Genomic DNA, 14,271 nt, shown 5'->3' with positions numbered 1-14,271 from the left:
AAGCCAATCTGTGCCAATGGAAGTATTTTATAGCTTGTTAAAGTGTGGTAACGCTGAGTGTGAGGCTCTGTTGAAACTCAAGCAAAGATCAGTGGCCATTTGCCAAGATGGTACCTTTTAAAAGCTGCACAGAATGTGTGTGTTAATATTCCTCAACTCAAATACCCTGGGACTGACTATAAAGATGAACATCTCAGTGGTAATTACCAAGCATGATCCACACAGGTTGCAATGGTGATGGCAGTAAATGAGGTTTCCAGACAGTGAAATGACAAGTTTCCCTGCTTTCGTTCACAAAAATGTCCATTTCCATGACAAAGATGTAAAAGATAGTCCAGTGTATTCCTAGTCACCTTGTTCCTAACAGTAAAAGGTTTCTTGATGCAGTTGGTAGAAATGTACATCTCTAAGTCCTTCTACTTCGCATGTTTTTGTGTTTTATTTTACAGCAAAGCCAGGGTTAGAATACACGCCACGGTGAGTTTTTGCCTGGAGCATACAGACACCTTCCTGGGGTGACGGACTCCAGTAACGCGTGGTGGAGGTTCTCCTTAGTTCCTGTTACCCATATAAAAATGTCTTTATAAATAACATCATGCAGCAGCAGTTGGCCCAAGCTGATGTGTTACGTCAGGTCCTTGCGTAAGACAGTCTGAAAGTCCCGCCAGCATCCTGCAGCGCAGAAAAGGATTGTCTTCTCTTTTGCTTCCTCAAAGTTTGTGTTTGCAGCACAGTGCACCAGTGAAGTTCATCCCTTTAAGACTGCTTGTCCCAAGATGGCCCGTGCGTCGGGCTGTGCCTTACGGGGAGGAGGTCGTAGTGACTAGGAATGTGGCTGTTCCTAGGCAGGTCGTATGGATTTTGGAGGTAACTGGCACTCCGACCGCGGGCGTCTTGGACCACGCTGACAGTGGGCTCTGGGGAAGCAAGGAAAACTGGGTTATGGTAACTAGCAGCGCTCCCAAAATTAGTTACTCTGCTCCTGTATTTTGTCACAAGCGCTGACCATCAGCTTCCCAAACCATGTCTTCCCCGCGCAGCTTCACTGGCAGCACACGGGCTGGGGCACGGGGCAGACCAGGGAGGAAAACACCAAACCGCGCCGAGGACAGGTAGTTCCCAAAGCCCTGCAGATAATGTCTTCAAATGATCAACACTTCCACACTTTCAAAATCTTGCAGCTGGACTTTGCAGCAGTTTAAAACAAACCCATAGTCAACTGCAGCTCTCCTCCGCTGGGGCTGGAGGAGCAATTCGGTGCTGTACCACACTCACACCCACCACCGCTGCGCAGCCTCCCCCTGCCTGGGACGTAGCTCCCCAAATCAACACGCTCGTGCGCAGGTCTTCTCCCAGCCAGCGCCTCCTGCACCACGCCAAGTCCATGCTACTTGTGTCAGTTAAATAAGAAAAATCAGCATCTACATTAAAAACACCAACTGGGTTGGAACAGACCTTCTGCCACCCGCCCCACTTACCAACTTCGTAGATGTTTTTATTGGCTGTGGATGAAGTTGGCATTTCTGAATATGGGGAATCTCTGTGACCAGGAGATTTCATTTCCACGTAGCTGCTCTCCGAGTGTTTGCATGTTAAGATGGGGGGGTCTTTAATGGTGGCGTATGGGTTTTCACTGCTGTTCAGAGAACAAGTGCTGGAGCTGCACACAGATTCTTTCATATAATCTGCAAAACAAGAGGGGAGTGGGTGTGTTAGAGTGGTCAGCTTGCTCAGGTTAATTACATCTGAACCTCTGCAGGAAGTGGGGGGGGAATGACAAGGGGGCAGGGGTAAGGAAGATCCTTGAAGCATCCAGCACAGACACCCGACGCTTGTGCGCTGGGTGTGTCCAGGCCATTGCATCCACACCTTCACTAGCAGGAACGAAAGAAAATCCTGCTCGATACCGAAGGTTTTCCTGTAAAAGGTTCTAGTTGTCATTTACTGCAATATTTAATTTGAGGTGGCAATCCTTTCCCTTTCTCCCCCCAATTCCTAAGGAGCTACGTCTCAATCCTGCCCCGCCAACCCGTGCACGCAGCGGTGGCTCTGCGGGTGGGACCTTCTGCTGGTACTTGGCCTGCTGGGCCAGCTACAGGGTTAGTGTCCTGGGGGCTTTGGTCAACATCAAATGCCGTATGTTTGAAAGCAAAACATTCCCAGCAGGCATAGAACTGCATCAGGGCAGCGTATGCGCATGTGTCCCCTGAGAACTGCGGTTTTTGGGGCTATCCAGCACCAGGAGAAACCGACTTCTTCATATTCCCTCTGCCATTAAGACCGGGAGGAGGCTGCTCCTGCTAGCGGGGAACGCCTGGGATTCCGCAGGGGGACAAGCCTCCAGCTGAGCCTCGCTTTTGCTCTGCTTTTTTAATTCTTTCCCCATTGCTGTAGACATCTACTGCTCCTCTCCTCTAGGCTGGAGAAAACAGGAGATGGTGACGGAGGAGGCGCTACATGGGGAGAACAAGGTTGGCGTGAGAGCTGTAACCACGGTCTCCCCTGGCGGTGACCCTGGCTGGGGTACGCCAGCCTGCTGCAAGGTACAGTGCCAGTCTTGCTTTAAAAATAAACAAAATAATAAAAAAGAGAGAATAAATAGGTCTTAACATTGACATTCAAGAACGTGCCATTGCTGCTGTGTGCATCCTGCTGGGCAGTGCCATTAATTTAGAATTAGAGCGATGCAATGAAAGATGAGGCATTTTCTTGTGCTGGGTTACAGTACAAAGGCAGATCCTGGTATATATGAAATACTCCCGGTGAAATAGCGGGACTTGCAAAATAGCTGCAATCCCAGCTGCCCCCGCTATCTAGTATGGGAGACAAAAAGAGAAATTCAGGTTAAGAAATAGACAGACAACAAGATATCGCTTCTCCTTTACAAACCTCGTCTCTGTGCCTATCCGCCCCCTCCTGCTAACTCACTTGTCGGGTCTGCTTCACTCTGCGGTGCCACGCTCCCTCCATCAGCTCTGGGCTCGTGTCTCTGTGTGTGTCCATCATCCCTGGGCCTGGTGCCCTTCGTCTCGGCTCAGCTGGGGGATAGCACTGAGCAGGCGTCCCGAGCAAGGTGTCGGGTCCTGCCCCGCGGCCTGCAGCAAGCTATTGCCTTTCTGTGCTCTGATCTCAGTGATACGAGCGACTCTGGAGAGTCCTCAGCTCTCAGGGTTGGTGACACCGGCCTGGTAGGAAACGCTACTGCAAAGCAAACCAGCCGGACCACGCTGGGGCCGGCAGGGACGTGAGGGCTGGCAGAGGCCCTGGCACCAGTGCAACGTTTATTTAGTAATAAAATTAAGAAACTCCTCGTCTGACTTCAGCCTGGGTGAGCTTAACAATGCCTCTGCTTCAAAGCAAAAACCCGTCTGTTTTGGTACATCACAGGAGACAGGAACCAAAGCAACACGACTATTCCCAGCTGCTGGCAGCAGGGCTCGGCTCCAGCTTTGCCAGCCCCAGCCCGGACCAGGCGAGTCAGTGAAAAGTTGTCCCGTCCTGTCCTTCTAAGGAGCCATGGAGCAACCCCGCAGGACCAAAGGCTTTTGTACCCGAGTGAGCCCAATGTTACTAGCTTTTGCTGGGTATATGACTGAAATGAAGGTGTGGTGGGGTCTAGGTCCCCACTAGGTCTAAACACTAACGGAACCTGAGGTCTAGGATCTGTTAGTGTTTAAAGGTGAGGAGACAACAGACCAAGACTAACAAATCCTACAATAAAATGAAAATCCTTAGGCTAAAAATACCTGTGCTACATGGACGGGGCCCCATTCTTCAGTCACCGGGAAGGTTGCACATGGATGAACTGTCTCATGTGGGCAAGGAGCTGGAAGCTCCCGGTGCTGCCCAAGCTGACGCCGGTGCAGGAGCACCCACCGCTCCAGGGACATGGCCCCGGTGAGGGGCAGAGACTCAGCCCTGAGGCTTTTATTTAATTCCTAGCCAAAAAAAGGCTCAGCTCTACCCGTTACAGCTTCTAGTGGCTACTAGGGGTACGCAGTGCTCATTAGGAGAGCCTGGGAAGCCTTTAATAAACCAGCTCTAAATTTTGGGGCGAGGACAGGAGGACTGTCGCAAACTTGCTCCTCTGCCTCAAGCCGTGCTGCTGAGCAGATGCTGCCGGGCCGAAAGGCGGGAGCTCACGGAAGCGGGCAGCGTGAAGAGGTGCGTGCGGCTGCCGGACCCTGCGAGGACGAGGGGGCAAAGGCAGCACCACGTGCGGGCGTGAGACTGCCAGTGCCCCGAGAGGCCACCACAAAGCACTCCCTGTGCGAGGCTGGGAGGGAACAAACCAAAACAGAGCTGGGTTTAGATTCATAAAAATGTAGATTATAAAAGACTGCTGGCTACTACTGTGAAAAAGGGGGAAGAGTGAGGAGTCCTGCTGTGCGGCGCGTAGCACACGGGTAAACAGCTGCGTGGGTCAGGGCTGGTTTGTTTATGGAAGTGGGCGCCATCGGAGCTGGCATAGGCAAAAATCCCAGCACATCATGTATTTCATTAAGTCCAGCTCAGCTCCTTTTATCTTCCTAAACTAAAATTCACCCGTACTGCTGCTGGCGCTGACACTACCCCCCAGGCAGGTGTCCCTTAGGCTGTAGCCACAGCACCAGCCCTTCCCTTCCCAGGACCATCTCAGGAAAGACCAGTGAAATACCACTGGGGCTATCCAAACTCACTTGGCCTCTCCCAGGAATTGCCTTTTCCCAGAAGACATTGAGAAACAGCACGCCTAAGACACGACTCCCGCTGACGTAAACGGGAACTCTGTGTCTAGCCAGGGATTAGACCCTTCGCTCCAGATACAATATAATTTACGGAGCATGAGCGTATGCTTGGTAATGTGCTATACACCAGGGAGTCATTAGCCCACGAGACCCATTATGCGCAAGATTGCAAAGAATTTAACTCTAAAGGATGTGGAATCGTCTGAGTTACTTTGTCATTAAGGTAATTTGGGGATAATTAAAAAGTCTGGCATCAATTGTCAAATTTCATTTCATGAATTAATTTAACCCAGAACAAATGTGTTTAGACGTTCTCAGCCCACTTGCCCTGCAGGCCATGTGCGAGCTCTGGCGATGCCGCCTCCTCGTCCTCCCGCGTGCCCACAGGGTCGGGCTCTCCTTGGAGGTGCAAAGCTCGGCCCGGCCGCGGCACTGCTGCTGTAAGCACTTGAGCAGCTGGACAGGCTAGAGAAATATGGGGAATATGCTCTAATTTCGAAGTCTCTGTCTTCTGTGTTGCCTGGATACCAATCACCAGACCTTTGAAGGAGGTTTTATTTTTGCTCCCAGGGACTGGGAATGTACTTGTCCCTCCCACAGACCAGGTTCCTCTCTTTTGCCCTAAATATCCTCTGGCATACTAATGACAAGCCTCAGTGCCTACTGCCACGTTTGAAGTGCTAAGGAAATATGATGTACACAGGTAAAACATGCTCTCCTACTATTTAATCATATTTATGGATGACGTTCAGTGCAGCGTGCCTTTCTGCCTGGTTTCATTAACCTGGCTAACCTTCGCCGCTGCTGGGACAGCAATACAGCGACAGCTTATTGCAGCTTTTCAGAGTGTCACGCAGTTGTGGGGACACATTCCTGTACAACAAACGAACTGCACTAAGCCAAGCCCCAGGTCCCTGTGGTAAGTGCATTAGTGTTTCTAACCGCTGGGATTTTGCTGGCTATCGTGCAAAGCATAGTGATTTTTTCCTTAAAATATTAGCGCCTGAGGTCATATTATTCCACCAGTGCATCAGCATCCATTAAAAAAAAACCCTAAAAAAATAGAAAAGGACTCGTCTGCCAGCAAAACCTTGGAAATGGTATCACTGAGCTCCACGCACAGGAAAGAAACTCCTCTGAACACCTTGTGACTGTTCAACCACTGTCCCCACATGCCACGGGGCTCAGAGCTGGCACTGTGGCGTCCAGCCCCTCGCTGCCACCAGGGTTCCTGCTGCTTTGCCAGTGCAAGGAGCTGCCAGACACCCTGGTGTGAGCTGGGCTTGTCCGTGGGGAACCCTGGCAAACACAAACTGGCCATGCCTAGCCCTCTGGGCCTCCACTAGCAGCACGGGCATCTCATTTCCAGCAGCAGGTTGCAAAAGGGACATCCCTCTCCTGGCTGTCCTGCTCTGGGGACAGCCTCTGGCCAGGCCAGCATGGAGCAGGGTCGGCGGAGCTGCGGGCTCTGGTCTCCTCAGAGGAGAACTGGGGGAAGCGAGTGGTGGACCAGGTCCACCAGAGCCTGAACTCAACCTCAAGCCATGGGATCCCCGTGCCCACTTCCAGCACGTCCCGTGCAACGCTCTGGGCTGGGGTCAGGAGCACCAAACACGATTTTCAGCTGCAGGGCAGGCTTTGTCCAGTCAGACCTAACAGATACTGATGGGAAGAGACATCACCTCGAAAGTGCGTAAAATTATATAAACACAAAGCACCCGCCTGCCAAGTCTTTTTGCTGACAGAATTCAATTGTTTGGGACTGGGAGTTTCTTTTATCTGAAAGACCCGGCTTAGTAGATGCTTCCTCTCCACCTTTGAAATGAAAGTGGCTCGTTAGTGCCAACACAAGACCTGGCAGGGTGAGGAGAGCTGCGCACTGAGCATCGGGCAGGTCACCCAGCTCCTTCTGGCAGAGGGCTCGGCTGGCACCGAGAGTGCCCACGCTGCTGGCAGAGCCCCGGGGCTGCCTGCACCCAGACACTGACCTTCAGACTGGACTGTCAGAAACCTTTAGCCGTCCCAAGGCAGATGCTCCTGAGAAACCTCAGCTGCTAACTACCTGCAGGTTAGCTACCGAAACCCCCTGGGAAGTCAGAGCTGTTCTGTGTCCCCGGCACCTTGCCCTTGCCAGCTCCAGCCACGTGTGTCTGTGGCAGCTGAGCAGGCACATAGAACATACCCACTTTCCTGACATGGCTTCTAGGCCTAATCTTTTCAATTCATAAGGAGATAAACATGTAAAGAAAATGACTCAGATCCTAAACAATAAAAAAAATACGTAGCAGCAGAAAACACATTTCACAGTTTGCTGTTATTGTAATTCTTTTTCTCTCGTTCACGCTGGTACCCCACTCTCTGTGGGACTCTGTCTATGGATGGGAATTCCTACTGCGTGTGTTCAAAGCAGCTTTTTAACTTTGTAAACACAGTAATTTAGTTTAAACTAATCTTGAAATTAATGGTTCCATGTAAAGAGAACAATTAGCTATACTATAATAAGATTTCTTTTCTGAAAAAGAGAATCATTGAAGTAGCTAAAACCAGTGGATTGAGTCAAGTATACAACACGACCCTTTTAATATTTTAAATTTAGCTTTATCAAGAAAGACTTGGTCATGGACTGTTGGTTTCCTTTGGTGATTCTATGTGGTAATGTGATGTTTTAGCAAATATTATACCACTTTATTTTGTAAACAGCAGCTATGAAGTGATTAGCATTCTCTAGGCCTGGCCATCAGCTGGACTAGCTTTCAATATTCCACGTTAGTTCAGCTAAAGGTCTTGCTCTGTAACACCTCGGCCACAGCAGACCAGTGGGTGTCTTGAAACCAACTCTGCGTAATGATACCATTTTTCCCATTGCTCAGCCGATACCAGCACAAGGGCATTACGGAAAGAGGCTGTGCAGTACTGTCCTCCTCGGCTGATGGAGGGACATTCCCAGCTGGCGTATACAGACACAACAGCCTTGAATTCCCACCAAGGACCTCCGCCTGAGATCTGCCTATTTGCAATGAGACAGACTCCTTGCTCCATCTTCTGGACCACAAGTTCAGCGTGCCAAACCCCAGACCAGTCAGTCGGGAGCTTGTGGGGACCACTGTGCCAAGCGGTCTTGTAGTCCATGCATAACTGGAATATTTTGAATGTAAACGTAGAGGACAACTGAAATCTAAAATCACTGGGCCTCGTGCTCATGACTCATCTATAATCCCTTTTTAGAAGTGCCCTGGAGTCTATGCCCATTAATTGCTTCGTGCCAGCGTGACTGGTTAATGTACCGAGTGAGGTCTTTTCTCAAGCTCTGCTATAAATCTTTCACCGAAGGCCACATAGCAGGGTCAGCTTGTTTTCTAGTGGCTTTGTTTAAGCTCAGGATAGCTAAGGGCCTTATGGAGCTGTCACTTGGCAGGGAAACGCAGCAGTCTATCATCAGCAACTGCCACGAGAAGGCCCTTGTAGGATGGTTGATAGCTCCTAAAAGAGCTTCCCCTGGCCAGCCAGCTTCACCTGCACCTCCTGTCCCTGCAGCAAAGCCCTCCCTTTTTGTCTTATGCTGCTTTGCTGAGGCAGGAGCCTACGGCCTTGTGAAGACTTGCATCCATAATTCATGGGCCCCAGACACCTGGCTCGGAGTCAAGAGTGCTGCCAGCTGAGCCACGCAGGTGTATTTGGTAGGTAATTGCTCTGTCCCTTTCTGTCTCTGCATGGCCACTCTCCCGGGTGCTCGGGTCTCCTATCTCACCTCTTCTACGACACCCTCCTCAAACTCTTTGCCAGGGTGACTGCAGGCACTGGATACCATACCTTTGAAGCTTTTTTCCATTATGTATGTGTTCTGACGTCTATCCATCCCACAAGCACCTGCATAAAAATGATATATAATGGAAAACAAATAAATATTTATGTAAATTGGATTGCTTTGACTACTGAGCAGCACATATTCTTTCCTCTAAATTGTACATCAAGGCCCTCATTTAGGGAGGCTCTTAAGCACATCCTTGGCTGTAAGCACGCACTCAGCTTCAGTGGGGATTCTGTGCACGCCTGAAATTACGCGTATGCTTAAGAGCTTCCCGGGAAGGGAGGGCTGTCCTGAAGCAGGGTACTGCTCATTACCAAGAACAGCTATCCATTAGGAGAACAGAAAAAAAAAATAATCTGCCGATACCTTCATTACTGAAACACTAGGTTGGGTTAGTAAAAGAAGCCTAAAACATATCCTTTCAAATTTGAGTCTGCAGGTTACGTTACATTATTCCGTAGCTAATTTTAGGCTATGTTTCATTCATGGATAGTATGTTATTGAATTCACAGGCTTAGACTCTAAAAGGTGTGTACAATCTGTCCAAATTACCTTATATGACTTTGCTTATAAATTTGCACGGATCAATAACTGATGTGACAATAGTCCCTAAGTGGCTACAGAGGTCTGAAAATGTAGCACCTGAGAGCAAAGATTTCTGTTTTATGCGACTCCATAAGAACTTGCTGCTCCTTACCGAGGCAGAGATGGAAGGGGATGGGAACCCTTTCTGTTTTCACTACTGCAATTTATCCTAGATATCAATCAAAAGGAAAAATCTAATGTAAGCCTTTAAATCTTTTTAACTATAGAGTCTGATATTTCTTATTGACTAGAAAAATCAACACAAATTTGGTTACTGAGATAGAAATGTCTTTGCGGCTAATGGGATTCCCAATCAAATAACTAAGTTCTGCTGGTAAAAGAGCCTGCGAACAGCATGTCCCAGAGATTTCCCGGCTCTTTGTCCTTGCATGTCCTCTGGTCTCTACAGAAAAAGCCGTCACCACCACTGGCAATGCCATACCAGTGACATGGTATTCATGACAGCCTTGCCTTTCTGCTAAATAAGGAAAATCACTAAATTAGACAATAAATGTGTTACTGGCACATCAAAGACAGAACCCTTTGCTCTGATTCTCAGAGCGTCCATCCCTGAGCATAAGAAAAAGGCTGGTGGTACACGACTGGCTCGGTGATGGGGCTCTTTCCCTTCTGCCCAAGAGTGACACCCCACCCCCCCCACCCCCCCCGAACCATTTGGGAACCTTCTGCTGTTTCCCACCACTCGTCCTGAGCCACTTCCCAGACTCGCCCCCTGCAAGGAGATGCAGAGGGGGAGGCTGACGGGGCAGTTTGGGCAGTGGGGAAGCTCTTTGACATGATGGTATTAGCTGTGCATTTTTTTTCTCCCCTGTATTTTGCCAGGGCAGAGTCCGGAGTGAAGAGGACGGAGCTAATTCATCCCTTGGCTCACATCCACAGGGCTGGTGCTCCCCTTCCCAGCTGCGACGCTCCCGAAGGCCATCCCTGGCAGTCACCCATCCTCCGGCCGGGGCTGAGCAAGGCTGCAGGGGCAGGAGCGCCCAAGCAGGATTTGGGCCAGGGCACCTCCCTGCTGCCTCCCCAGAACGCAGGGTGCCTCCGGCAAGAAGCAGCTCACACCACGCAGAGCAAGGCTGGCATATATGCAACTGGTGAGTGCGCAACTGGGGTTACAGGGTGAAGGGAGCCGTACCCAGAGAGAGCAGTGACAGGGAAGAAAAGGAGACCCAGGCTGAGCCATGGGGAGATGCACTGGGCACAGCACTGCTCACGTAGTGCAACAGCAATACTGGAAGAGCCTCCGGCATCAGAAGACTGGGGTAAATAGCGTTGCTCAAGATCATGAGCTAGTCTTCCCCGGTAACTTTAAAATATTGACGAGCCATGTCGGAGTTAGAGACAAAGCAAGTAGCAAAAACCACAGGAGTGATCCTGTAGGACAGTCTGCTCATAACTGCTGGAGATTGGTGAGATGGTTAGAATAAGGACCATGAAGAATAAGTGACTTATTGAAACAGAGGTTACCTGGGGAACGGTTAGCTGTGCTCATGCACAGTCCATCCTTGTACAAGAATGTTGCTTTTGTTCCGAGCATCCTCATCAGATCTTTACAGAAATGTTCCCTTTCCGACTGAAGACCTGAACAAAGGCTGGAGCCTTGGGGGTGCTGTGAGGGTGCAGCAACATCAACAGGCACTTTCAGTGGCTTGGAGGGGAAGAACTCCATCTTCTGAGCATATTTTGTTAGCTCAGCTCCATGTGAGCTCCTGCCAGTCCTACCGGCAATGTCAGGCATGTCTGGAAGGGTTTCTGCAGCAGCAGAGATCATTGTGCCTGCTCCAAGTAAGCCCAAACTTGCTGTGAGACCCCCCCGGAGCGCAGGCTGTCGTATTAATACAGGCTTCATCTGAGTGAACCTGACTTCTGGTTCTGTGTCGGGTAACAGGCACTCCTTGCCCACACTGAGCTGCAAAATAGCACATTGCCACGCTTGAGCTCAGTTCTCACTCCAAAGCTGTAGAAAATTGAGAATCCTTCTTATGGGAGGATGGCTAAGAAAAGGTCGAATACACCTGCTAGGAAAGGTACAGGGTTGGTCCTGCCTTGGGAGGGCTACACGGCCCCTCAAAGCCCTTCCCGACTTGTTCCCTGTAATTCTGCCTTTAGTCTTTTATGTCCGTTATGATTCCGTGGGGTTTATGACCCATTTTTGTGCATTCACTGCATTCCTCAGGAGGTGAAATGAATGATGGATAAATTATTTTTTAAACAGCAAAAGTAGTTAAAGTGGAAAAGGCCTAAACAGGCCAGGAATCTGGCACTTCAGGGAAGTCTAGGTTTAAGTTTGAAGCTAAATTGTCTGCTGGGGTGAAATCACAGTCTCGGCTGGAAATGTTTTTCCACACCTCTTGGCTTTGAGAAAAATGCAAAGTCATCTCTGAATCAAACTTTGTGGCTTTGGTCCTCTGGAATAAATGCAGCTTCGAGTCACTCAAGATGTGCTGCAAATCACAGTTTAGTCTCTGCGTTAAGAACTGCTGTTAAAAAAACCCATTACAGATAACACCATTTCTGTTAGCGGCCTGCTGTGCCCAGCACTCAAGCTAATGAGCCTAACAACCTTTTCTGAACTCAGTAGGTGGTTTAGGACTTTTGACTTGCTTGGAACAGGAGCTGGCAGCTGGACTCTGCAATTGCTTAATGCAGACTGGACTAGAGCAAGCGAGATTAGTCACAGGGCAACCAATTCCGGTTCTGCAACAAGAGACAGCGAATAGAAAACGCAAAGACAAGCCATTCCTTGAAACTCGTAGGACCGGGCTGCATCGAACAGGTAGTGACAAACAGTGAAGGTGACAAAGCCACCTCTTCTTGGCCCCACGGAGTCCCCAAACTCTGATCTCTCGAGCACACGTCCATGAGAATTACTTGTGCACCAGACGTTTCAGTCTGAAATGTGCTCATCACTAGGCTCCAACTCCATTTCACAGGAATGATTAGCTCTCTGACAAAGCCTGACAAACCGATATCTGAAGGCCACAAGCAAATGTGGCAGCAGTAAAAATACAGGCTTTGTTCTGCTCCTTGCATTTTCCAGTTGGGAAGAATACAAACCTGGCAACTGAAGTCCTGCAAAACGGAGGCAAAATTCCTGCAGTCTAATATCCACTAAGTACAGTGGACATCCATATGTACACACACATATATATAGTATATATGCATAGACGTGCCTACGCATACGTAAGACCCATGTTTTTCTACACAATTTCTTCCTGTTAGGCTCAAGGAGAGCCCCACTGATATCAGAAGGAACCTACACATTGACTTAGACAGGAGTTACACTGGCTCCTGAATGAAGACTAGTTTTTCTTAGCCTCAGGTACAGCAGCCTTTGGCCAGCTGCACTCTTCCCAGGAAGCTGGTGCTGGGTCAGGCGGATTCATTCTCCCGGTTCCTTGCCACGTTTGCTCTATCTCCTTGATCAGTGCTGCTGTGGCTGTGTGTAGGACGCGCATCTGAAATACGGTCTGTGGTGGACTTTGAAATGAGTTATTCCTTTGGCCCTGAGCCCCCTTGGTACGAACAGCCCTTCCTCTGCTTCCTCACAGAACAACTAACTTTCTTTCCCTTTCCAAATAAAATGTCTGAGGAATGAATCCTGACTCAGCAAAGGCCAATGATGCAAACTGTGAGCAATCAAAAGGTGTTTTCCAAAGCTGTAGAAGTGCAGCCTGCAAGAGCAAGGAGAGCAAAGAGGGGTTAATTAAAGCACTCATGTGCCTGTTACCTGTGGGATTGCCTTTGTGAGATACACAAGCAAATAGAAAGTACGTGGTATTTCCAGAAAGCATTCTGTTGATCCTCTTTTAGACACAGATACAGAGGTACGTTGCTTGGAAGTGAGGAGCTGTGGTGCCAAGCGCACAGAAAAGGGCATGGTACCACCAACCAGCTGAGCAGCGGTGCTTTGCTCCTGCTAGAAGCAGTCTCCTGGCTTCTCCCAAGCTGCCAGCCACTGCTCCTGAGCGAGGCAGCATCTTCTCCTTGGGAGCCGCTGCTTCTCCTGCTCTCCCTGAGCTGTGAGAGCAAAGGAGAGTCTAAGCCTGGATCCCGTGTGGTATCAAGAAGCAAGGTTTTCCCCAATAGAAGAGTCCCTGAATCCCTACATCCAGTCTGAGTGCAGCCATGACCCTGAAAAGCGACGGTGTGCTGCAGTTCAAAATACAAAAGGTGTCAGCTTGGGACAGGTCCGGACAGCATCCAACTTTGAGCATAGTATTTGATCAGAAATGCATTTCACAGGTTAAAAAAAAACCAACAGAGTTAATAAAACTCCTTCTGATTGCAGGTTTTAGAAGATGAGGGTCCCAGTTAATTTTCACATGGACATTCTTACGATTTCCTTTCCTCCAACTATAATTCATATTTATGACACTTGCAATTTCTAACAAGCCTTCAGACATTCTTGTGAGCCTGATGCTCTTCCTCATCTGGTTGGTCCAAAGAGCCTGTCCTTTGGGAGCCTGCCTCAGCCAGAGGAGTCGCCGGCTGAAGAACCAGGGAGGTGATGGGAAGAGTCGGGGGTTTTCCATCCATTGCAGATTTCAGTTTCCCTTTAAGTCCTCTGCCCTGTCTCTAGCTCACTTACACATCTGCTCTCTATAATATTTCACGGGATCACAGCAGAGGAGATGTCCACCACTATTTAAACTATGTTTAACTGAATCCAGCCGTGGAAAATACTTGGCTGCTATTCCAATACGTGAGCTAGAGCACCTGTGCCATAGAAGCTGAGGCTAACAGTGGGATGAGAAGGTGCTACACCTCTTAACTCTTCGGTACTTCCATGCATGATATGATTTAAAGGTCAAGGTGCCCTATGTGACCTTATTAAGCTTCCCTTATATTTTCTGTTTACAATTCAAAATTGAAGTTTTTTGCTTTCTTCTGAAATTTGCACAGAACTAACTACATGAAACGAAAACATTTTACAGTTTCATGTAAAAATGGCCTTGATCTGAGCAAGAATTCAACATTATGAAAGTTAGCATAAGCAAGCATTAATTTTGGTACTGAAAGGGAAGAAAAAAATATCTCATTTTTATCAATTAGTGTGACAAAGACATTTTGAAACAAAGAAAAAAATTGGAAGAGAGTATCTGGGATGCAAAATGCCATGGAAAACATTGT

The 14,271-nt window shown here is 48.8% G+C and overlaps 1 protein-coding gene across 1 annotated transcript in view; it reads right to left on the bottom strand.

Annotated features, from left to right (window-relative positions):
* Positions 1–727: 727 nt before the first annotated feature.
* The window catches only part of MEGF11 (multiple EGF like domains 11), a 279,625-nt gene continuing 266,081 nt past the window's right edge, over positions 728–14,271 (bottom strand). The window contains exons 24-26 of the mRNA XM_054214943.1: positions 8,538–8,594; positions 1,479–1,685; positions 728–917 (exon numbers count right to left, since the gene is read on the bottom strand). Of these exons, the coding sequence (XP_054070918.1) occupies positions 757–917; positions 1,479–1,685; positions 8,538–8,594 (425 nt within the window). The 3' untranslated portion in view covers positions 728–756. The remainder of the gene's footprint in view (positions 918–1,478; positions 1,686–8,537; positions 8,595–14,271) is intronic.

The sequence above is a fragment of the Rissa tridactyla genome, chromosome 9 (assembly GCF_028500815.1).
Source record: "Rissa tridactyla isolate bRisTri1 chromosome 9, bRisTri1.patW.cur.20221130, whole genome shotgun sequence".
NCBI classification, from domain to species: domain Eukaryota; kingdom Metazoa; phylum Chordata; class Aves; order Charadriiformes; family Laridae; genus Rissa; species Rissa tridactyla.
This window is presented reverse-complemented; position numbering and strand designations above follow the sequence as displayed.